This window comes from Antedon bifida, chromosome 2 (genome assembly GCF_963402885.1).
Source record: "Antedon bifida chromosome 2, ecAntBifi1.1, whole genome shotgun sequence".
Lineage (NCBI taxonomy): Eukaryota > Metazoa > Echinodermata > Crinoidea > Comatulida > Antedonidae > Antedon > Antedon bifida.
Genome location: NC_136227.1, coordinates 948,994 through 975,545, shown reverse-complemented (window position 1 = coordinate 975,545; position 26,552 = coordinate 948,994). Strand labels below are relative to the sequence as shown.

Here is a 26,552-nt window from a genome sequence, read left to right as displayed (position 1 = left end):
CTATTACTGTACTGTATTTGGTAGCTATATTACTGTACTGTATTTGGTAGCTATAGGCCTATTACTGTACTGTATTTGGTAGCTATATTACTGTATTGTATTTGGTAGCTATATTACTGTACTGTATTTGGTAGCTATATTACTGTACTGTATTTGGTAGCTATATTACTGTACTGTATTTGGTAGCTATATTACTGTACTGTATTTGGTAGCTATATTACTGTACTGTATTTGGTAGCTATATTACTGTACTGTATTTGGTAGCTATATTACTGTACTCTATTTGGTAGCTATATTACTGTACTGTATTTGGTAGCTATATTACTGTACTGTATTTGGTAGCTATATTACTGTACTGTATTTGGTAGCTATATTACTGTACTGTATTTGGTAGCTATATTACTGTACTGTATTTGGTAGCTATATTACTGTACTGTATTTGGTAGGTATATTACTGTACTGTATTTGGTAGCTATATTACTGTACTGTATTTGGTAGGTATATTACTGTACTGTATTTGGTAGCTATATTACTGTACTGTATTTGGTAGCTATAGGCCTATTACTGTACTGTATTTGGTAGCTATATTTACTGTACTGTATTTGGTAGCTATATTACTGTACTGTATTTGGTAGCTATATTACTGTACCGTATTTGGTAGCTATAGGCCTATTACTGTACTGTATTTGGTAGCTATATTACTGTACTGTATGGTAGCTATAGGCCTATTACTGTACTGTATTTGGTAGCTATATTACTGTACTGTATTTGGTAGCTATATTACTGTATTTGGTAGCTATATTACTGTACTGTATTTGGTAGCTATATTACTGTATTTGGTAGCTATATTACTGTACTGTATTTGGTAGCTATATTGGTGACACTGGTGTAACCAGAGGAAATAAATGTTCATAGGAACTTTCTGTCTTTGCTTTGAGAGGTTCATCTTTTTCATTGCCTAAAAAATGAAATACTGAATTAATTTTGTCATTCATGAAAGTTCAGTGGATAGGATGTTGACATATTCGGTATATTTCTGATTTGGTAGATTATTGTATTTGGTAACTATTTTACTGTACTGTATTTGGTAACTATTATTACTGTACTGTATTTGGTAGCTATATTACTGTACTGTATTTGGTAGCTAGATTACTGTACTGTATTTGGGAGCTATATTACTGTACTGTATTTAGTAGCTATATTACTGTACTCTATTTGGTAGCTATATTACTGTACTGTATTTGGTAGCTATATTACTGTACTGTATTTGGTAGCTATATTACTGTACTGTATTTGGTAGCTATAGGCCTATTACTGTACTGTATTTGGTAGCTATATTACTGTACTGTATTTGGTAGCTATATTACTGTACCGTATTTGGTAGCTATAGGCCTATTACTGTACTGTATTTGGTAGCTATATTACTGTACTGTATTTGGTAGCTATAGGCCTATTACTGTACTGTATTTGGTAGCTATATTACTGTATTGTATTTGGTAGCTATATTACTGTACTGTATTTGGTAGCTATATTACTGTACTGTATTTGGTAGCTATATTACTGTACTGTATTTGGTAGCTATATTACTGTACTGTATTTGGTAGCTATATTACTGTACTGTATTTGGTAGCTATATTACTGTACTGTATTTGGTAGCTATATTACTGTACTGTATTTGGTAGCTATATTACTGTACTGTATTTGGTAGCTATATTACTGTACTGTATTTGGTAGCTATATTACTGTACTGTATTTGGTAGCTATATTACTGTACTGTATTTGGTAGCTATATTACTGTACTGTATTTGGTAGCTATATTACTGTACTGTATTTGGTAGCTATATTACTGTACTGTATTTGGTAGGTATATTACTGTACTGTATTTGGTAGCTATATTACTGTACTGTATTTGGTAGGTATATTACTGTACTGTATTTGGTAGCTATATTACTGTACTGTATTTGGTAGCTATAGGCCTATTACTGTACTGTATTTGGTAGCTATATTTACTGTACTGTATTTGGTAGCTATATTACTGTACTGTATTTGGTAGCTATATTACTGTACCGTATTTGGTAGCTATAGGCCTATTACTGTACTGTATTTGGTAGCTATATTACTGTACTGTATGGTAGCTATAGGCCTATTACTGTACTGTATTTGGTAGCTATATTACTGTACTGTATTTGGTAGCTATATTACTGTATTTGGTAGCTATATTACTGTACTGTATTTGGTAGCTATATTACTGTATTTGGTAGCTATATTACTGTACTGTATTTGGTAGCTATATTACTGTACTGTATTTGGTAGCTATATTACTGTATTTGGTAGCTATGTAGATATTAATAATTAATCAAAATAAGTTGGGAGAAGTTTACCTTCTGGCGGTGAAACACTTTTCTTAAATTCTGATATTGGTACACTTTTTGCTTTTACTCTTGGAGACTTCTTTTTCTTAGATTTATCTACAATTTAAAAGTAATATGTGTACATAAAGAATTAAATTCATGTGTGATATAACACATATGTATAACATAATATATAACTAGACATGAAACTCGTCACTTTGACGAGTTAGTTATCCGCACCACGACAAACGCCACGTGCACGTCATACGTTGGAATATTGCACACAGATAAAGATTATGGCATTATGACAAGAACTGAAGAATATGACATGCTGTTAGTGCTGAATTTTGTGTCATATAGTATATACATGCAAACAGTATAAGCTGTATACATATTACATACAGTGTAGAATAGGTGAAATTACGGGACCCGCCATTTATTCCAATTTTTAACATGGCGACGGTATCAAAATGAAACACTTAGATAGCAATTTCAGAAGGAAATTATCTCAGGAACAACATATTAACGTGTAGAAGAAATTTGAATACGTAAAATATAGATGCGCACCCTTTTAAATGTGATGAACTATTACGCAAAATATGAAAATACGACTTTTTTTATTCAACTGGCCATATGATGACGTCACAACATCCGATTGGCAAAATGTTTACATGAATTCGTATCTACAATCCAATAGCTTCCAGAAAACGTTTTAATCGTGATTATCACATTTTATTCTTACGAGCTATTACAGATTAAAATTTACTGTAAAGATGAAATTAATGACCCACGTAATTAAAATTTTTAGGCATGATGACGTCATAAAAATTAAAATATTTTTATCTCATGCTAAAGAAAGTTGATTGACCTACACAATATATAAATGTAGGAGAAAAAGGAATACAGATAAGCGCGATGCGCTCCATTGAATGTGATGAGCAATAACGAAAGAGACAAAAATCCTATATTTTACATTCGTGTGGCCATACGATGACGTCACAATGTTTTTTTAGCCTTATTGATGCATGATCCGATATCTACAACTCATCAACTTCTAGATTTTGTAATAAAAATAAACGGTTAACGGTTTACTTTAGAAACTATGACTGTTTAAAAAAAGACATAATTTTGACGATTTTTTAAGCTTTTTCATAAAAAACGCGCACGAATTGTCTAATTCAACGTGTTCGTATGGCGTTATTTAAACTGGAAAAGGTCTAAATTGTTTTCAAAATCACTGGGAAAGGCTTGAAAAATATAATTCAAGAGAAAAAAATATGTTTTTAACGCTATGTGCGCACCGCGCGCATAAAAAATTGCGCGCACGTGGGAATTTTTGACATGCTCAAAATGACAAGAAACGCGTAAAAAGTTGATTAGAAATTAATTTTGCGCATTTTGAAATTTTAAATGCGCGTGCGCGCGTAACTTCTTGTCAAACATGCCATTTTTAATCCGTAGAAAGTTTGCCCCTGATATGACTTAAATTTTGTCAAAGTGTCAATACTAAATGACTTTTGGTTTTTAATCTATGATCAATCATTGAAATTCATAAAATTGCGCATAAGTCACGTTGCGCAACTATGACGTCATTCAAAAATAGGAGGTGCACAACTTCACGTAAATGCCCATATGTTGTCAAAGTTATGAAATGTTATGTTTACACATTTTAGAGGAACACGACTCACAAAAAGGAAGGAAGGAAAGAAGAACTAGACATGAAACTCGTCACTTTGACGAGTTAGTTATCCGCACCACGACAAACGCCACGTTGACATCATACGTTGGAATATTGCACACAGATAAAGATTATGGCATTATGACAAGAACTGAAGAATATGATATGCTGTTAGTGCTGAATTCTGTCAATTTTGTGTCATATAGCATATACATGCAAACAGTATAATCTGTATACATATTACATACAGTGTAGAATAGGTGAAATTACGGGACCCGCCATTTATTCCAATTTTTAACATGGCGACGGTATCAAAATGAAACACTTGGATAGCTATTTCAGAAGGAAATTATCTCAGGAACAACATATTAACGTGTAGAAGAAATTTGAATACATAAAATATAGATGCGCACCCTTTTAAATGTGATGAACTATTACGCAAAATATGAAAATTTGACCTTTTTAATTAAACTTGTCATATGATGACGTCACAACATCTGATTGACAAAATGTTCACATGAATTCGTATCTACAATCCAATAGCTTCCAGAAAACGTTTTAATCGTGATTATCACATTTTATTCTTACGAGCTATAACAGATTAAAATTTACTGTAAAGATGAAAATAGGTGACCCACGTTATTTACATTTTTAGGCATGATGACGTTATAAAAATTAAAATATTTTTAACTCATGCGAAAGAAAATTGATTGACCTAGATAATATTCAAATCTCGGAGAAAATGGAAGACGGATAAGCGTGATGCGCTCCATTGAATGTGATGAGCAATAACGAAAGAGACAAAAATCCTATTTTTTACATTTGTGTGGCCATACGATGACGTCACAACATCCGTAAGGAAAAAATTCTGCATGAATTCATATCTACAACATATCTGCTTACATATTAAGTTAAAAAACTCGGGGGTAACGGTTGATCCTGAGGAGCTATAATAGATTCAAAATAGGCATAATTTTGACAATATTTTGTAACTTTTGCAACTAAATCGCATGCAAATGGTCTAAATCAACGTGTACGTATGACATCATTTTAATTTGAAATGATGTCAATCTTTTTAAAAATGACTAGGAAAGGCTGGAAAATCACAATTTAATAGAAAAAAACATGATTTTCATGCTGCGTGCGCACTGCACGCGTAAAATTGTTCGCGCGCGCGGGAAATTTTGACATGCGCAAAATGTCATGAATGGCGTAAAAAGTTGATTAGAAATTAATTTTGCGCATTTTAAAATTTTAAATGCGCGTGCGCGCGTAACTTCTTGTAAAACACGCCATTTTTAGTTAACTAAAAGTTTGCCCTTGATATGACTTAAATTTTCATAAAGTTTCAAAACAAAATTATGCTTGGTTTTTAGTCTATGAGCAATCATAAAAAATCATAAAATCGCTCATAAGTCACGTTGCGCAACTCTGACGTCATTCAAAAATAGGAGGTGCACAACTTCACGTAAATGCCCATATGTTGACAAAGTTATGAAATGTTATGTTTACCCATTTTAGAGATACGCTCTGCACAAAAAGTGAGGGAGAAAGACAGAAGAATAATATAAAATTGAAACAGGACGATTACAAGGAGTTATCCGCTACTAAGCGGATAACTAATAATACAGAAAAAAAATATTGATCTCATACAATTACAAGGAGTTATCCGCTTGGTATACCAAGCGGATAACTAAAAATACATACATTAAATGTAAACTTATATTCACTAAGTACACTGGTGAAATTACTAAGTACATCTTCACCAGTCTGAACTTATTCACTAAATTGAAGTATGCTACCTTTGTTAATTTCACCAGGTACACTACCATTACTTAATTAACTAATTTGAACTTTATAAAAGTACACTACCATTGCTTTCTGATGGTAATGGTCCTCTCTGCAGTGGTGCACTACTCGTCTCAACTCTTAGTTTTGAAAAATTTCTGACATCAGTAATAGTAAATCGCTTTTTTTTTTTTTTTTTTTTTTTGAAAAAATCTATAAAAACAATTTATTATCATTGTTTATAAATTAATAATCATTCAATATTGGAATGTTATTGTTAATTTTATAGTAATTAATACTGTACTGAATAACTGAAATGTGTTACATGTTTGTATTTAATTAATCATCCTGCTACTCTAACTAACTAATATGCATACAATGTAAACAGGAAGCTACTGACTTACCAGTACTTTTACTTTTAAGCTTAGATTCGCCTGACAACGACGTGTGCTGCTCCATGGGGCCTTCGTAGTTGACTTGGCCAGTATTTAGTTCCTCGTCACTTTCCATTGGAACCCTAGGCCTAGAAACTTTCAAGTCATTTAGTAAAGCGCTAGGCAGCCTTCCCCTTGTGTGTGGTTCATGCGATTTAGGGGTGGGATCGATATCAAGTTGTGAATAAGCGGTATCAGCAATTTCATTGAGTAAAGCAGCCGGTAATTTCCGGACTTTTAATGATTCTGTTTCCTCCTCGGTTTCATCATACCAAATAGCTTCGTACTTGTTTCGCCGATCGGCGGCGGAGGCCTCTCTGCTGCTGCTCCTCATATTTCAGACATATCGCACAAAAAAGAAGGCGCGCGAAGGCCGGAAGGGTATATTACCGGTCCATGCTTACTGAAGCGTGACTTTATTATGGGATTATTACTGTAGTGTCATACTGCTTGTTCCGTAGACAATGGTTGACCATGGTAATATTGAACTGTCATACTCATGACTAACCCGAAAATTATAAAACATGTTTTTTTTTGTATAGAGAAGTGCTGTTAGAGACCCAGGTCTTATTACACATACCTGCTCCACCCTATTGAATTATTTTTGTTGTAAAAGGTTATTAGCATATTTTGGTTTTGTTAGTCTAATCAAGAACACTTGGAAACAAATTCACACAGAATCTTTGAATTATTTGGATAAAATGCAATCATGTCAATTTATTATTTCACATCAAGACGGATAAAACGGAAGAACAATTAAACTCATTTGTAACAACAGAATAAAACATGTTCACCGTTTTATCTCCCTAAACAAAACTCAACCATAACTCTTGCAGGCTTAGTATTATATCTTAGTGAATAGCCTCCCTTACTGTAAGCCTATGACTGTAACCTTTCTCCCTGGTATATTTCTGAATAACCCTCCCTTATTTTTATAAAGAAAATAGATTAAAAAAATGCAATAACATTCTTAAAGTAGCTGTTGAAACAGCAACTATGAATTCTAAACATTTTAATATTTTGTTATCAGAATGTTTTGAGTTCATTTTAGTGACATGATTAATAAAACAATAACTTAAAATAACAACATAGTAATAAATGTAATAACAATAATAATGTAATAACATTTCATATTTAATGTTTCTTTTAATGATTGCCGATAAAACCAGTCAAATATATCCCCTTTTTGTATTTTTTTTCTTCAAATAAATAATGAGTGTTAGAAGAAAACAATTTTTGAAACTATTATGTCTTACAAAATGATATGCACTTTTCTAATAAAGGGAATGATATACCACCTGTATACAGGGAGACCCACCTGTATACAGAGAGACCCACCTGTATTCAGAGAGACCCACCTGTATTCAGAGAGAACCACCTGTATGCAGGGAGAACCACTGGATGCAGAGAGACCCACCTGTATATAGGAAGAACCACTGGATATAGGAAGAACCATCTGTATGAAGGGAGACCCACCTGTATGCAGGGAGAATCACCTGTATGCAGGAAGAACCACCTGTATACAAGTATTTATCTACCAATTAACCACATGTGTGTGGGACATAATGAATACACAGTTAGAAATCAACAAGGTTTGCGAGTGAAAATTAAAACAAATGTTGAAATCAATAACAAACCTTACATAATCTTAATGAACACTTACAAATAATAAATATATCTAAATTTTCATTCTGTTTATCCACGGGTCTTTTATGATACTAGTAGTTAGCTACACATGTCCTTATATAAACCAGTTTGATGTACTATTACAATGTATGGAATAAGAATACCAAGTTTGTTTTGAATTGAAGTTACCATAAAAACCCATCAACTTTATTTAGTCTTTTTCTAAAAAAATGTGTGATTTAATAAAACCTCACATTTGAAACCAAATATCAAATGTTTATTTCAGGAGTAATGTAGCAAATTTAATATCATGGTTTGTTTCTATTTCATAACTTCTCATAATTTTTTTTCGCCAGTTTTAGCCACTTAAATTTAAATTCATTAACACCCAAATAATGTATCACTGAAAAATTGAATTAATAAAATTTGAGGTTTGGAGTTGGGTGTATAAAGAGGACAAGGTAACTTTCAAAAAACTTTATGAATGATCAATATTCATGAATTTAATTCATCTTAAAATGGATCCAAAATGATATACGCCTGTAACAGCAAGCAACCTGTATCTTTCAATTAGGTGTACATATCTAAATTTGTAGTTTATGGTTGAAACTGGTTGATTCTTGGTACGGTAAAATCTAGAATTTAAGAAGACCAAATAACTTCTTCATTCTACAAAGATAAAAACCTTTCTGTACCTAGCATCAATGTAAATCTTAGGCTTGGGGAGGGGGGAAAACTACTTCAGTTATCATAAAATTGTCTTTGCATCATTCAATACAGGGCTGCTCAGCTGTCGGTCAATTGTATAAGCAGCATATTGTATCCAGATATCCAGTAACATTCAAAGTTTACTCCATCAATTAAAACATCACATTCAAGGGGTAGTAACATCAATTAGGGAGATCTTGTAAGTCTATAAAGAAAATTCTTGTTAATGGGCATATTTTTATTCCATCTAATATCCAATAAAGTGGAAAAAAAAATAAAAAAATAAATGTGATTCAAAGGTTCGAACCGTTACCGATGTTAATATGATTATCAAAATGTAGCTAACCCTCGACCCCTTAAGACAGTAGATTCTGTACTTACTTTTTTCCCCCAAGTCATTTTATTTAATACTGCTCTTAGTTGTTTTGTTGGTAGGCTGGAATTGGAGGGTGTTGACCTTGTCCGCCTAAAATTAAACAATAAAGTTGGTTAAAGGTGAAATTATGTTAATAAAATGTATCATGAGGGACGAGATTATTTACTTAATTATTAAAAAGTTTGAGGAATAAGGTTTACCGCAAATGGCGTTTGTGACGCATGGTGGGAAGAATTTGGGAGCAAGCGCCACAACGCGTACGTATATGATTTACTTTTTGCTCCCAAAACCTTCCCACCATGCATTGTACAGTGACGTTCCTGGTGCAATCAAGCTATTTGCGATAAACCATATAACCTGATTACCTTGTTGTTGTTGCTGTAGGTATTGTATATTTCCACTTGGCAACATGACTGTATGTGAATGTAGTGGTCCAGCTGTTCCTCCTCCTCCTCCTACATACATCATGTTAGGTTGCACGTGAGGATGTGTATGCGGACTGGTGTGTACAGTTGTCATATTTGTTATACTATGGGAGGTTGCAGAGTATGGCTGCGGTTGCGGCTGCTGCTGCTGTGGTTGTTGATGCATCATGACCGTCGTTAAGGCCTGTTGCGATTGTGGCGTGTGGCCTTGAATTTGTTGGCTATGTTGAGGGACACTATACAATAGTAGACCTGGTTGGGTAGGCTGTGACGGTGATTGTATAGGATGTTGTACAGGACTTGGGGTTGGTCTATGCCCTTGAGGAGGCTGTTGAGGGTGTTGGTTTAAAGTCTGGTTTTGTGCTGGTTGTACAGGTTGTGGATTGGGATGAGGATGATTGACTGACTGAACCATTTGATGGTGAGTAGCTTGGCCCTGGGGGTGTTGTTGTCCTTGCTGAGCAGACTGGGGATGATGAGGATACAAAGATGCTTGTTGCTGACCTGGATAGACTTGATTTGGACCTTGGGGTGTTACTGAAATCAAACAAAAAATAAGTAATAAATATTACAGTATCAATACAATTGTTCCAAACTTTTGTTGTGCTATTTCTTTATTATGCTAAGTATTGCCTCTGTGTGATAGGTATATAAGTACTCTAGGCTTTCATTACAGTTCTAATGATGAGAATAGTCAAAACTTTAAGACATTTTCATTAAATGCTTTTTATTGATTCTCCCCCGTATTGATATGAATTTTAAATATCCAATCTTATATTTGTTATACACTGACTGCAATCCTGAACACAGTATTTTTCCTCTTAGTCAAAAAGTTGAGTTTTTATAGTTTACTCACCAAATACTGGAGGATTACCATCTTGTAGTGAATGCATCTGGGCTTGTGATTGCTGTACATTGGGTATTTGATTGGGATGACCTGAACGGTAAGGCAGCTTTGAAAAATAAAACAAACAATTGATGTATACATTATACACAGTCGGAAATCTACTCCATTTACAGAATCGGACTGCTAACTAGTAGTCTAAAACACTTAAAAAATAAAACAAACAAGTAATGTATATATACACAATCTTTATTCTTTCTACAAAGCATTGTGTGGTATAGAATAGCACTGTGTTGTATGGCACGCAATAAGCATATTATAACATTGTATAGGGCAATTATTTACCAGACTAATCAAATTCAAATCTAACCTTTGGTGGGTGTTGCACTGGCACAAATTGCATTTGGTGATGATGTTGCATTAAATGCGGTCCTGGCATCATGTGACCAGGGTGGGAACCTGGAGGAAAGGGGGCAACTGAGTAATGTGAAGGGGCAACTAGCGGTGAACCTGTGACTGCTTGAACTTGACCAGATTGTAAGTCTCCTTGTTGCTGAGGTCGTGGAGGCAGATTACTTGCCTCTGGAATTGAAAAAAAACACAATATGATTGACTCAAAACGGTAAGACAATTTTCTGAAATATATTAATTTTTATTTTATTATTTATTAAATAAACTTCACAAGGCACACATACTAAAACAAAGAAGGAAAAAACTAACAAGTTCAATGTTTAAAGAAATTGTAAAACACAACAAAAATGATATGTATGTTCTACATGTGTACTAAATAAATAAAACTAGTAGAAAAAAAACCTACCCATTATCAAAAACATATTTTTTGATGTTAATTCTTGAAGGGACATTTAATTTCTGTAAGATGATGTTATACAAATAATTAACTTACGTTTATGATATTTTTTATGTAAAGGAATTGGAGTGTAAACCATAGGCATTTGATTTAGAACCGCCGTGTATGGGGGGTGTCCAGCAACAAGTTGTGGCATCGCCATTTGTGTGTGTATCGTAGGGCTTTGACTCTGTCGTGAATGTGGTCGTGGCGGCGTTGGCGTTTTACTGAGAGACACTTTGCGTAGCGAGTTCTAAAAATAAAATATACAAGAATAAATAATGACATTCACCTAAAAAATGTTCTAAAATGGAATATATACAATTTAAAATATCTAATACCGGTAATCATTCTATGACACCCATGTAATTTCAATTTTCTTGGACAATAAAGGAGTTTTGTATTTTGTAAAAAACATGGTAAAACAAGATACAATTACTAAGTAGCATCATGATACAGTAAGATTGATTCTTAACTTAATTTAATTTACTGATACTCACTGGTGTGAAAGGCTTAGCTGACGGGTTCAAGATAAACTCCTTGGCATTCGGATTTAACTTAAATCTGGAAAAAAAAATATTGAAAACATAATCTTTACGAAAATACATTTTGAAATTGGACATGCATGATTTCCAAGCAAATTGGATTTCCAAAAATTTTTTTGTTAAATCCTGACATATTGTACCTCATTTGATAATAACATTTTATTTTTAATTCTTGTAGTACTCCGGTACTCAGTATGTGTACTAGTGAAATTAGCATCTGGTTCTGTATGTGTTTGTGGAACCCCCGCAGCAGACTTCAAACACATGAAATGCTTTGAAGGATTCACACATGATTATTCATATATCCTTGTGATTCTTCATGAATATTCAAATTTCCTTGTGATTCTTCATGAATATTTTAATTTCCTTGTGATTCTTCATGAAAATTCAAATTTCCTTGTGATTCTTCATGAATATTCAAATATCCTTGTGATTCTTCATGAATATTCAAATATCCTTGTGCTTCTTCAAAACAAATCTAATTTTAACATATATGTAACATGTATACATACTCTTGTTTCTTATCTTCAGCTGTTCGTAGAGGTTGCTGAGCTGCAGATTGTGGCTTCGGCTGCTGTTGCAGAATTATTTGTTGCTGCTGATTAAGTTTCTGCGCAGCCACTTGAGGTAACTGCTGCGGTGGTATAACCTGCGTTATTGGTGCTTGAGGGTGGCCAGATGGCTGCACATTCTGTAGAGGGCGTGTTTGAGACGACTGTAATGGTTGTGCTACCTGCTGTACTGGAGGCTGCTGGTTTGGTTGCGATGAAGCAGCTGGATTTAAAGGCTGCACACCAGGCTTAGATTCACTGACTTGTGTAGGCCCATGGTTATTAGTTTGTACATTTTGGGTATCTTGCAACTAAAAAAAATAAACATTTTTAAAATCAAAATTGAAGAAATTAAAATTGGCGGTAATCACAGTAAATATAAAATGCAGTATGAGATTGGAATCATTTAATAACTTACCCTAAAATTGGCACTAAATTCATTTAATTCATTAATTTTTTGAGCTGAAAAAAGAGAACAATGTAAAAATTAAATTTCAAATCATATTTACTGAAACTGAAAAAAACTCAAACATGAAAGTATTGAATATTTAAATGAACATTACAATGTATCCAGGCATTTTGAGTTGTGCTACAAATTGCACTTCTCAGTTACATATTCAGATGTGCTGTTTGTATCTTAGTGTGTAGAAGTGTAAAGCTCTGCTACACTATCAAATTTTATGTGACAAAAAAGCTGTGATGTGCCCATCATCATGTCTATATATGGGCACATCACTTTTTTTTGTCAAGATGATATTGTAAACAGGGCTTAAGAGACATTTTAGGAGACATTCATTGAGGCAATAGCTTACTTTTCTGTGATTTCTGTGGTTTCTTATCATCAGCTTGTGGTTGTGGTGTAGATTCCACCATTGGACTTGGTACTCTGGGTATATCCTTGTTTGGTTGTTTAACCATGTTGGCCGGAGGTCCAGGACTAGACGTTCGTATTGATTCTGGTTTTACTTCTAAAAACAAAATTAAAAATTACTTAATTGCAGAAGCTTTTAATTTTTCGTTTCCATTCCTTAATATTTCAGAATGTCAGAGAAGATCAACCACAAAAGTGACTGATGCATATTAAATAATGTTTACCTCTGTGAGATACCATATTTCCATGCTGTGAATTGGTTCCTGCCACAACTTGCGCCACTGATCTTGGCGGTCGGGATTCATATGAAAGTCGTGCATCCTGTGATGAAAGCCTAACATCTTGTGATTGTTGTCTATTGTCCATTCGTGTATCTCGTTCGTCAATGTGCCTTGGAGGCCTTGATATATTCTGCATCGGGGGTCGTTGACCTCCTTGTGTTGGTGTATGAGGTCTGTGAGATGATTGGTTGTAATTCTTGTGAGGTGGTTTTTGACTTGATCGTAAATGTGGTGGCACATATCTATTCGGAAATAACAGGAAAATGTTATGTAATATTAAATGCATACTTCTGATACAACATTAGTGATAATATACATAAAATGCTTGAAGGTATGTTTTATTTCTGGGAGTCTTAGTGTCTTCTAAAAAGCACTTAAATATGCATAATATATATGTTATCCCCACTTTTCATTTCACTTATTTATTCGTCACAATCGGTCAAGGAGTTGCGACAACAACAACGCGCCACACAGCAAACTACAACAAAAAACATTTAAAACAAGATAAAATACACATAAAGAGAACAAAATATTTTATACAAAAATTATATATTTAAACTTAAGTAATTTTTTTTGGGGGGGGGGGGGGGTTGGCAAAAGTAAACGTTATTAAAACTACAAAATGGCTTATTAAAAAGTGTATCTTTAAACAGAAATATATCAGCTCTCTATTAAAAAATATCAAATTAAATTTTGTTGTATTTAATTGAACAGACTACAAAAAGAAATATTATAACAGATTTATATTGAATCTGTTGAGTTTCAGGATCAACATACTAATGATCTGTATTGATAGTAGTAGTATTGGTTTGTAGTTTATTGTCTGTGCTTTGATTGCAAAACAGCTGCTATTTCTCTAAGGCACTGGACTTGGTCAGGTTAATAGCCATAAATAGATACAATTACATGCATATTAACGTATCTATCTAAATTTAAAGCCAGTACAATTCATTTAAATAATGTATTAGACAAACATTTTTCTAAAGCCTGTTTTCACTAGGCAATTTTACTTGCTGGCATTAAAGGCTTTATTGTTGTACAAATTTGTAATTTTATGCAAGAAATGTATAACCAATCAGCACTCAGGAATGCTTGAATTTTGCCAATAGATTTGTCTTGTGAGGGTGTGTGGGGCAGTGTGTTTGATATTCGACTACTAATCGTGAGATCGAGGTTTGAATCCAACTCTTGCCGCATTGCTTGTATCCTTAGGCAAGATACGTTACTTACGTTTGCCTCTTCGATCAAGACACAACCTTGCGCTGCTTACTAGCTACATTATGGGAGTATGTTTCCATACGTGTTTGATCCAAAAAAATGACTGGGGTAATAATGTTCAGCCCTTAGAGGTTTCACAACATTAGGCGCTATATAAATCCAGGATATTATTATTATTGTAGAAAACAGTTCAATACAAAAATGAAATGTTGAAGCCTACTTACTTCTGAGGACCACCTGTGTTTCCCTCATATTGTGTTTTTGGACTGCCAGACCTATTTTGTTGAGATCCCGGGCTCATCCTAGCCTTTGGACGCTGGACAGCACTAAACTTGTCTTCTTCTGTTAAACCGTCGTCTAATTCCATAGCAGTACGTTCCTTGTAACCCGTACTTCCTTCAATTTCTGCTGCTAAACGGTTTGCACGTTCTTGTTTCGATCGATATTCTTCTGAATCATCTTTATGTAATACAGTCCTGAAAAAATAATAAACAATTTTGCTTAAAAGACTAGGAAGCTTTTGATTTGTGACTTAAGCTCTGTCTAAACTATCAAACTTTGTGTGACAAAAAAAATGTGATGTGCCCATATATGGACATCGATGTCATATCACTACCATATTTGGGTATAGTGTAGACAGAGCTTTAGGAACTAGTTACATCATGTTGATAATATGTACGAATTTACAGACGATGGAATGTGCTTCCTCACTTGATTCACAGTTTTGGCGAAATTTAGACAAGCAACGAACGATAAACACATTATGTGTAGGTCTAAGGTAAAATGCCAATTTAAAAAAATTATTTTTAAGTTATTCAGGATTACGAATTAAGAAACGTTTACTACATAACTTTAAAATAAAATGTCAACGTTTCGGAACCATCATGGAACCATTCTCAAGAACAAATGTGTAAAATTAACAACTCAAAAAATCAGGATTATATTGTAAAATATGAAGCAAGTAGCAGATAAAACTTACGTGTAATCTTGTAGAGTTTTATCATATGAAGATTCATACCCAAATTGTTTTTCATTAGCTTTAAACATATCTTCTACACTCCAACCATTCTGTGAAAAAGAAGAAGAAGAAAAGGATATTCAAACTAGGCCCACTTTCACTCTTTTGTCCTATAGTTTGGTTCCAACTAGAGATACAATGCAAGGATAAATCAACGCAAGCGAGTTGACCAATAACAAGCAATAATAATAATCCATCACTTGTGATTGGTCAAATGCATTGCATCTCTAGTTGGAATCAAGAATTACTAAGCTCAGAAAAGCTCAGTTTTGTTTCATTCACACGATGGGACATGGCAATGATGATAATGATGAAAGATAATGATGAAAGATAATAGAATAGATAATGATGATTATAATCACAATAAAAAAAAAAATAATAAAAATAAATACAACTGGACGTACCGTATCACCATCTAAAGATAAATCTGCTGATGCATCGTTGCTTGGCGTCCACTGCTCAAGTTCTCGTTCACCCGCTTGACCATTTGATTTCTTCCCACTGATATCACCATCCGTCATGAAACCGGACTGTGAATCACCTAAAACAAATCCAAAAAATGTTTAAAAAACTCTTTGAATAGAGATATAACTATAAACCAATTTTAAAAAAATAAAATATAACAATATTATGATGAGTCATGGCCGAGCGGTTAAGAAAGTGGAATCATAATTACGTAGCCATAACATCGGCAAGAGTTCGAGCCTCACTCGCTGCATGGTTCTGGTGGTAGAACGAGTCTTCTCGGATAAGGACTATAAACCGTAGGTGCAGTGTACACATAGCTCATGTGCACTTTAAAGAACCTAGTACATCTTTCGGGACGAGTAGGGGGTTACCCCGGTGTACTAGTCCACACAAACACAGCCACTGTCACACACAGCCACTGTGCAATTGGGACTGGACCGTTTTATAAGTGTTTACCACCTGTTGGTTCAGATCCTTCACTAACAGAGTTAGTGAGAAGTTGAATAAATAAAAAACATTATCAAAAATTGTTTTACTAACAAACCCCTTCACTATGCCCTCTTAAAATTCTGCAAATTGCATTTTGCCGCTAACTGTTTATGAATAGCATTTTACCCACAACATGCAACAGGTTATAAGATTGACATACACCCCTACAATGTAGTATACGCTATTTACACACTCAATAACACATTGTAACAATAACTACTAAGTCATGTTATTAGTGACTTCAATAACAGGATGGTTTCAATTTAATTGTTAATTAGCGGGTGGAAAACCACTAAATGTTTCAATCCTATCAATCATAATTTAGGTCATTATAATAATCGGCTTGCTTAAATTGAGTGTACAACCACGTTGTTGACATTGTTATCATTAGAGATTGATATTGACAAGTCCATTTGAACAGGACCTCAACAAATCTGAGTTTATTCAATGATAAAATTGTATAAAAAGAATTTGTAACCATACATTTTACTAACGATATGACATGAATGCTGTTTTTTTTTTTATGAGGGTTATGTCATGTTTTTTGTGGTGATGTTTTTTTGTTTTTTTTAAATCTTACCATCCTGTCTTACTGGTAGAGGCTAAGCACTTGCTAAGATTGGTAGGCTGGCATACTACTTAGCAAGCTACAATGATTAAACAAACCTATTTGGTATTCAGTCAACTCTCCCAATACCAGACTCTTTGAAAACTATCCCAATCAGACTTTACTTGAGGCTCAAAATTCTTTTTCTTTTTTAAATAAAAAACACATTGGAATACCATGATTTTCAAAATATCATAATTTGCGGAAAACTAAGCATAGTAGGGGTGTCCAAAGGGTGTCCAGTATTGGTAGATTGACTGTACAGTATATAATGAAGTTTAACATACTTTTAACAGCGTATTCAACATCAACATCTCGTGCTGTAAGAGATACTATATCTTTGGCTTTAATCACCAGTTTTTCTATAACTCTGTCCTTATTTGGTACTTCATTTGTGTTACCTTCTATCATATGTGCCACTTCTAATACAACCTCAGCCTAAAATAAGAATAACAAAATACAGTACATCAGCATTTAACATTAATTGACATTTGAAGTACAGGACTACTTGTAAGTCTGGAAGAAATTTGAATCATTAGAAAAATTCATATACTTTTTAAAAATTCTTATACAGTATTAGAGAGCCAGGCCACAAATAAGTAACCACCAAGCTACCACTACCATTTAAAAAACTATTGACAGAAAATGTTAAAATTATTATAGAAATTTTACCCTTTACATACTGTATATGCAACTTTAAACAAATATCAATCCTCTATCAAACAATACTTTAGAAAAAAGAATAAGGGAAATTACTCCAATTGCTGTGGTAGGTTTCCAATCCATTGTCATTCTATACTACATTGAATAATTAGGAATAATTTGGACATAACCACTTCCACAGGTTGCTATCCTTTTTCCTGTGCTTTAATTACACATGACTAAAATGGCAACAGTTGCCAGTCTTACAACCGGCAACAGTTGCCAGTCTTACAACCAACTCGCAAAAAAAAACTGACTACATATCGTATCTTATAAGCATTCATCAGTTTTGTAAGAATGTGCTAACTAGGAAAATGGACAAAAAAGAATAAATAAGGAGCAAAGAAACACAAATTATATCAAGCACTAAATTATGATAAAAATCAACAAATTTTATGTTCAAAATCTACTTTTGAATAAAAATTAAAAATAAACAATTAATGTAGTTAAACAACAACAATAATATCTAATTTTAAATCATTGTCATCATAAGCTTCAGTAAATGTTATATTAGGATACATTACTATGCATCATCATTATGTTCAGTGAAACTAATATAAACTGAATGATGATATAATCATTTTATATTTATACTACACAATTCCTAATTATAAAAGAAAGCAAAACACTAACCAACTACTGTGGTTGCAATGTGGTAATTTTAAATACTGACACTACAGCACAAGAATGAAATACACAAAAGGTATATCATTTTATACCGCACAGTATTTTTTAGAAATCGCAACAATCAAACTATAATTACACCTGCTGGTGGATAAAAATGACTTTTGCCTCTGTAAAATATATCCTTCTTGTAGAAGGTGGCTTACTGTATGGTTATATTGGGATATAATTCCTCTACGAAAGGAAATGCTTTCTAACCAATTATGAATAGGATACTTCCTATTCACTTACAACAAGCAGTTACATAATTGGACAAAATACATAATTACAGATTAGATATCAAGAACAAAATTCTCATCAATACCTTAAGAAATACACTACAATATTTGGTCATATCACTACCATATTTGATCATATCACTACCATATTTGGTCATATCACTACCATATTTGGGCACATCACTACCATATTTGGGCCCATTACACTTTTTTGATAGTGTAGACAGAACTTTAACATTGTAAAATTTCATATAAATTTCAAAATACACATTTCATTCAGATGGCATGGATATATCTATTCTATGTTGTCTAATAATACCACATGCAAATCAAGCTCATATAGTATACAGTAGTAGGACAGTCAAGTGTAAAATTTATCTACGGAAAAAGTAGGTCACTCATTATTTATTCATTATCTGTAAGTTACATGCTAATGATAGAACATTGTAGTAATAGTATACTATGATTATTCTCTTGGATTTTTCCTTTTGCTTTTCTCGTTTCTGCTCTTTTTTTATCTCATCAATTATGTGATAAAACATTGTAATTTTTTTAGTTCTCGGTCATTAATCTTTTTTTTTTTCAGCTCTTTTAAATCATTAAAGATTTATGTATCTTTAATTTAATGGAACAATGCTATTTATAGTTAATATTTGTATATTGTTACCGACTTACTGATTTTTTGTGTGATTACAATATATTTTCATACAAATTGCATTTCTAGTCTTAATTTTTTTAAATACGAGTCAAAGATGCTCTCCAGAATTTTTTTTACATTTTTACAAAATTATGTGTATTCTTGATGGACCAGAGATTCGAAAATACACGATTGAATTGAATTATATAGATACAATACATTATAGAGCACTACAGTATAATTCTTTGTACTAGAAATACTTTCAATTCAAATAATTATAATGGCAATTAATAAGTACTTACATTTGGACTGATTGTGCTAAATATACCTTCATACTTCTTATCTGATATAACTTGTACTTGAACTTTTATTCCCTGTGAATACATAATCAAATCTCATGAATATTCATTATGTAAAGAAATACCAATTTCACATTTAATTACAGTACGTGACTAGATATATAGTATCCACTGTACACACTGTACCGTTACAATCCTTTGAGACAATCTTTTAAAAAATAATTAGTATAATAAATAAATGTTTATAATTTGACTAAAATAGGATATTTGTATTACAGTAGTAATTACTGTATATTATATGTATTTTGCCTTGTTACTAGGGGGTCTATTTTTTTTTTGGAATGTTGGGAGTATTTTAATGATTTCCTGTCAGTTTACTACTAAAGCCATTAGTAAACCCATTACACATTTTTTGAATGTTTTAGTTACATTAAGTTTAGGTGCAAACATTGGGTGGTAGGTCAAATAAATAGGTAAAATATTTTAAGTGGTCAATGCCAAGCTTCAAATAATTCTAATCTAATGAACTATAAAGGAATCATACTAAAGGAATCAAATTCATAATCCAAGCCTGTGAGGTTCGAATCTCTTTCTACCCTGAAATTCTCTTTTAAAACTACAAACTAGCGGTCAATTCAAATAAATAGGGCTAGCTATCGTTAGGGTTCTACCAAAATATACAATGACATTTAAAAAAAGATAAGAACCAACCTTAAGTACAGCTGCTGCATGCACAAAGTGGGCATTTAAATATACTCCAGTTACAGCCTATTGAGAAAGAAAGTTACCATTTAGCACCGCGACACAAACAGTTATGTCATTTCTATACCACCAACTAAACCATTTAAAGAGTAGCTCCAAGCTTAAAATGTATGGTTTATTAATAAAATATAAATCCAAAGGCTAATTACTGAAAAAATGACAATGCTGTGTGTGGGTATCAGTGGCTGGATCTCAATGGAGATACAAAATAAAATAAGCAAATAGCTAAATCAAAACGATAAAGTAAAACAGCCAGAAAAATTAGCAGAGCTTTCTGGCAACACTAGCCCTTACATCAGTGCAAGTATTAATTATTAATAAAATATATCTGCTGCAACAACATTGATATACTGATTATAGACAGCAGTGAAATACTGTAGAATGAGTGTTGTGAAAGTGCTGCTACATGACTTTTTTCTATACTGTACAGTACATAGATTGTTACAAACATACACATTTTAAACCCGGAGCTACAGTACCCTTTAATTATATGAACTATTGTTATTGTTCTTTATTTCATTATGATTTAATGGAATACAGTATATTTTACTCGTTACTAAATAAACAAATACATTTTACAAATACTTTTATGTTTATGTGAAGCACAAGGGATAGAGGCTTTATGCATTACAGTATGTGCTTAAAATGTATTATTATTATTATTTGAAAATACAGTAACAATGGAGAGAAACTAACTCATTATGGATTTGAGGAGAAAGGGCTATTTTTGGTTTATCCAGGTAAGCAAGGCACGAAATAGACTATGGATTTACCTGTGATGAGTGAGACTGTGAGTTTTGTATGGAGCCACTATTGTTACCACGTGGGTTTCGATTTCTGAAAGAAAAAATAAATAATAAGTTTCTTCATGATAATGAAGATGAACAAATAAAGTTTGAAATATTCAATCATAATGGCTTGCCTCACTTTTTATAGAGTTTGTCCAACCTGGGGGAAATTAAAGTAAAACAGCTAGAAATAAATGTCACACCCTTCGAGGCAGCAACACTCTTACTGTAGCTAACTGTATAGCCCTTCTTCAGTGCAAGTAAAGAGTATGGTACATTTACAAGGTAAAATTCTAGATTCAAAAATGTTTAGCCGCCTCATGAATGATTCAAGTATCAAGCCTGCAATGCTGAATATTTTATGATTGTAATCATGATTTATGGACTCTCTCTGATTTTTATTTTCTCATAATTGTAAAAACATGATGACAGTACCCATAAAAGTTTCAAATTATATTTGATTATTGAATTTTTAAATCTTCAACAATTCTAGAGTGGGGGTTAGTTTACTCTTTTTCTTCATGGATTTTATTTATAAGAACACGAATATTGCACAATTCTTCAACAAAGACATAACATGTATTCAACCTGCAATAATTTAAAGAAGGCAACACATAATACACATACTGTAAACTGTACTGTAGTAGTATACAGTAGAACACATTAGGCACTCCAAAATAGTCCCCTGGGCCTTAGTAGAGGCGTTCCCTTAATGGGGATTGGTCATTGTCTTCAAGCATTGTTCCTCATTCATTTCAAGGGAAAGTGTTCCCTTAACAGAAGTGTCTAGGGGTTCTTCACATAAATAAATAGGGTAGGTTTTTATCAGTGCCATTATTAGTGGTCATAATAATACATGTTCTATGTAAGATTATTGAGCCTGGAAGGAATCTACCAAAAAAATGTAAGCCTGGGCAAAGTATACTAGTTCTTGGATTCAACATGCATACAGCATTTTATCAAGTCAACTCCAGTCACTGATGATCATAAGATATAGTGAAAACCACAAACAAAAAGACATTTATCGTATGACGATCAGAAAATCAATACAAGTAATTAAAGAGCTTCATAGTGAAGAGAAAACCATTTAAAATGCTTATTGTCATTATACAACAACCTATCTACTACTATAAACTGTAATAGCTAGGAATGTAACTAGACAGAATCAAGAAAATCACTTGGGTGAACAGTGACAAGTTTCATTTTAATATTTTGTTTAGCAATATTGCTAATCAAACTGATTTTGGAGTCGAGAAACATAGTTTTGTATTGTATTTTTTGCTACAAAATTTCAGAAATGTGTAGCAATAAGGTTGTTTTGTATAGCTTTTTGCTATGCTACACTGGCAAAATTATTCCCTGGGTGAATTGTTAAATATAATACTATTTAGAGGATAGGAGTGGTAGGTTGTATTCTATCCCATCTCTTTTCAACAGTCTTTTTGACTGAAGCATGCCTAATGACACTTAAGCACTTAGTGGACATGTGTGCTTAACAAATGTTATTATATAATGATGATATTACTATTATCCAGTAGAAAGAATTTCTTTTATTTTAAATAAAAAAAAAAATTAATACATGTCCATTATTTACATAATATAACCTCTATTAAGGAGACTCCTTTGGAACCCAGTGTCCTATTAATAGGGGCCGTATAGTGTTAAACATGTATTGTACCTTCCCATGTTTGAAAATAGGGTTTTCCTATGAATATTGTGTCCCAAAAGACTAAAGACTATAATATATACTGTAGTGAAAGTAAAGTATCGTAGTATAAAATAGTATGCACTTTATATCAAAATATACTTAACTACAATGGATACACAAGACTATTGCATCCCTGAGATAACCACTGCACCGTAAAGACCTAATAACTTGTCGCATATTTAATGAACTACTACAGTAGCATCAGTGGATTTTACTGTACAGCATGATTTACTAATACTAGACTTACTATTGTAACGTGTTGTATTTGTACATTATATTCTTAACAGTGACAGTGGAGTGCAATACAATTACAATTCACACACACTATCTATGCTATCTGATACAGTATTAATCTACGGCAAAAACAAAGGATTTTAAATGACATCAAATTATAGAGTGTGTACAGTAGTTATTATGTATGTGCAACTAAACTTCAAAGTAATTTATCAATTTCTAATATAATATTATTATTAATTAAAATAAGTATTGTTCATTTGTAGCACTTTTTTATACACTGTAATACTGTACTTGCATAAATGGCTCAAGGCCATGCTATAGTCTGCAATTATCATATCCCTCACTGTATCTTCAAATAACTTATAATTATAATGCTACACAGTATACTACAGAGAGTATAGAACAGACTAGCTAAATATTAACATTCATGAGTATAGCTACACATTGTACACTGTTTAATAGGGTGTGGCATGTGTAGTGTTTATATGCAGGGGTACTTATTTTTAGCATGGTACTTAGATTCACCATGGAAGGTATAAAAAGGATCTTTTTTATACCTCTATGGATTCACCTATACGGTATCACTACTGTATATATGTATTACTGTACAGTAATAGTATTTTCTATTAATAATAGTATGTGTTGTGTGTCTAATGCAATAATATTTTGTTTGCAACAATAAGCCTGAATCACTCTTTAACCTTTTGATTTGTTTTCATTTGCTATGCAATAATAATGGTCAATCATTATTGTGTATTATTTACAAACAAGATGTCTAGAGTCAAGCTATGTGAATAATTGGTATTTAGTTGATTACTTCAACCAAGTAACCTTGATGAAGAGAGACAATAACAATTCAACAAATATTGAAACTTAAAGAATGATTGTAGACAACTGTAGCTTAAACAAAGTTAAGTGCACTTTGATATTATGGATTAAGACTTAAATGTCAACGAACTTAACTGGAACAGAAAAAAAAAATTAATAACAGTAGGAAATGTTTTCATATTTCAGTCGATTTAAAAAAAAAAGAAAATCCGTACAATGAATGTTTAGTATTTATTTTATGTTTTTTTACCTTTAGTAAGTTTTATGTTTATTAATTTACAATTTACATTAATTATCATAAATAAGCAACTAACTAACTAATGTTTTTGTGCTGTAAAATAAAACATTGCATGTTAATTATTAATTAAACAATAAAGATTCCGAATCCCCTCCATCCGTTTTGATAAAAATTATTCAATCATGTATTTTGGACAGTACGCATACAAATATTGATAATAAACACGCATTTCTTTTATGCATGTGTCATACATGTCAAGTTTTAGGTTGTTTGAGATTTTGCATTATTATGAATCAACCCCAACGCCTGTCCCAACCCTGAAAAAATAATTTGTTTCCGGGCGACTGGGTCCAAACTTTCCTGGGTTGAAACGGCCGTACTTCATTTGCATACTCCCTAAAAAGTTTATTTTTTACCAATAAGCATATGTACTTAAGTTGTGTAGGTGATAATGGCAAATGACAGCTCTATTATTACAAGGATCACGTAGATAGAGGGCATTAATTAAGGCTAGTTTTGTTGCGTTTTACTTTATATATCCCACCATCATAGAGGTATTATAGGTATATCCCTACAAAGTGACCACCATGGCTTCCAACATCCACCAACAACACTGTATGTAGGCAAACCCAATCGATCCTCTTCCACAAATTGCTAAATAAAATTTAGAGTGATTTTCTTTCTTTTGTTAGGCTGAATGAGTGTAAACAAATGTTATAATTAGTCAATAGCGGGAAATTGATCAATTGTATTGTGTTTACAGACAAATAAGAGTACACTTTGGGTGTTTTTAACCCAATTTATGTTAGGCTAGAACGGCTCCGGTTAGAACTACGTTTATCTGAAAACTGATAGGGTACAAACCTTCCACTGCCTCTCCCCAGTTTTCGTTTATGTGGTGGTTGCGTACTCATGCTTCGGATCGCCGGTAGCTACTTCTCAGAAGCACTGGCCTTGCAAATTCAGTTTATTTGTAAATTAAAATAATCAACAACGCATATCGATAACGATACTTGTATTAATATTCACAACTGCTTTTCACCACCGGAGAATGACTTCAAAGGCAATGTTTTTGATCAATCGACAATGCTTTGGCCTTCGACGTGAGACCAAAAGATATGCTAAAGGCCAATGGCGGAACGATATAGGATATTCGTTATGAATCACACAGTGGGGTCAAACTATGTCAATGCAGTTTATGTCGATTTTAGTACAAATAAAACAATTTATTGTGTTTCATTTTTGTTATTATACGCAATTGATATAAACCGTAACTTCAAAGTTGCTCGGTGTAGCCTTGTTTAATGTGAAAACTTTGATCTATTTTATCTTATATCAAGTGTGTAGTAAGTGACGTGGCGTACATACAATTTCACTAAAAAATTGAGATGCAGCCTGCGCGCATTTTGATGAAGAATATTTGGAAACGACGAAAAGTCATGTTTTTTATTTCTTGGAAAACATGAAAGCGCCCTCACTCCAAGTTATACGCGCGAAAATATCATGCATAATATATAATAATAATGAACATTAATTTAATAATTTTCAACTAGAAAATAGAACTAATATAAAATGAAACTACTTAGGTGGGAATAATACGAAAACCAATAAATACATGCATATCATTATAGTGAGATAGGCCTTCTAGTTTTTCTAACCAATATTTACGGCCAAATTACATAATATTTTGTTACTAATATATATTTTTATATGATTATCCTGATTTTCATAATTTTTTTTTATTCAATAATGATTAATTTGATAAAATTACTAAATCTCTAACTGACCAATTTAATTAATTGGATAAATATATTTATGAAATTAGAAACGATGTAATGTGTTATAAATTGTTTTCAACTTTTGATTTCTGTTTAGTTTTCTGTTGATAAGTTTTTAAATATCTTTGTTCAATTTAATTTATTTTTTTGTGCCTTGTGACACAACTTTGTTTGTATTTATTTAAAAAAAATGTATAACATTTATTTATTGTTAACTGATTTTGACCAATGCAAATCTTGTTGGGATTGCTTTGTTTTGACGCACATACTTGCTTGAGTGCCATTTAAAAACCTGATAAAAGTTTCCAATAAATCATTATTTTTACTTTTATTATTAGAGATTATTAATAATTCTCAAAAAATATTATTAAATAAAAAAAGATGAACAAATTTAATTAAAAAGATGAAAAAATAAGTTCCCACACCGGGAATCGAACCCGGGCCGCGGCGGTGAGAGCGCCGAATCCTAACCACTAGACCATATGGGACTTGCTTAGTAAATGACAAATCAACGTATAAGACCTTTCACGTACACAATTCTGACAAAA

At 32.6% G+C, this 26,552-nt stretch overlaps 2 protein-coding genes and 1 non-coding gene across 6 annotated transcripts; all 3 read right to left on the bottom strand.

The window, feature by feature from the left end:
* Positions 1-869: 869 nt before the first annotated feature.
* On the bottom strand, positions 870-6,592 carry LOC144834747 (uncharacterized). The gene is made up of 4 exons (XM_078689657.1): positions 6,222-6,592; positions 5,902-6,030; positions 2,382-2,468; positions 870-958 (listed from the first exon to the last, which is right to left on the bottom strand). Exons 1-4 carry the CDS (start codon positions 6,583-6,585, stop codon positions 870-872), a joined length of 669 nt encoding a protein of 222 aa, XP_078545783.1. The 5' UTR covers positions 6,586-6,592.
* A 347-nt stretch (positions 6,593-6,939) lies between these two features.
* LOC144835254 (uncharacterized) lies at positions 6,940-25,342 on the bottom strand. Of its 4 annotated transcripts, none has more exons than XM_078690312.1 (20): positions 25,091-25,342; positions 21,201-21,264; positions 20,377-20,433; positions 19,669-19,740; positions 17,413-17,563; positions 15,966-16,102; positions 15,523-15,611; positions 14,768-15,019; positions 13,269-13,567; positions 12,986-13,141; positions 12,592-12,635; positions 12,135-12,484; positions 11,578-11,641; positions 11,135-11,330; positions 10,601-10,812; positions 10,243-10,339; positions 9,327-9,923; positions 8,954-9,051; positions 7,669-8,784; positions 6,940-7,629 (listed from the first exon to the last, which is right to left on the bottom strand). In XM_078690312.1, exons 1-18 carry the CDS (start codon positions 25,138-25,140, stop codon positions 9,002-9,004), a joined length of 2,937 nt encoding a protein of 978 aa, XP_078546438.1. In that variant the 5' UTR covers positions 25,141-25,342; the 3' UTR covers positions 6,940-7,629; positions 7,669-8,784; positions 8,954-9,001. The 4 variants fall into 4 exon arrangements, with proteins under 4 accessions (XP_078546438.1, XP_078546440.1, XP_078546442.1 ...); XM_078690314.1 differs by having other exon boundaries at positions 6,940-7,609; XM_078690316.1 differs by having other exon boundaries at positions 7,748-8,784.
* A 1,078-nt stretch (positions 25,343-26,420) lies between these two features.
* Positions 26,421-26,492, bottom strand: Trnae-cuc (transfer RNA glutamic acid (anticodon CUC)). The gene has a single exon. It is a non-coding gene; the product is annotated as a tRNA-Glu (tRNA).
* Positions 26,493-26,552: the final 60 nt, after the last annotated feature.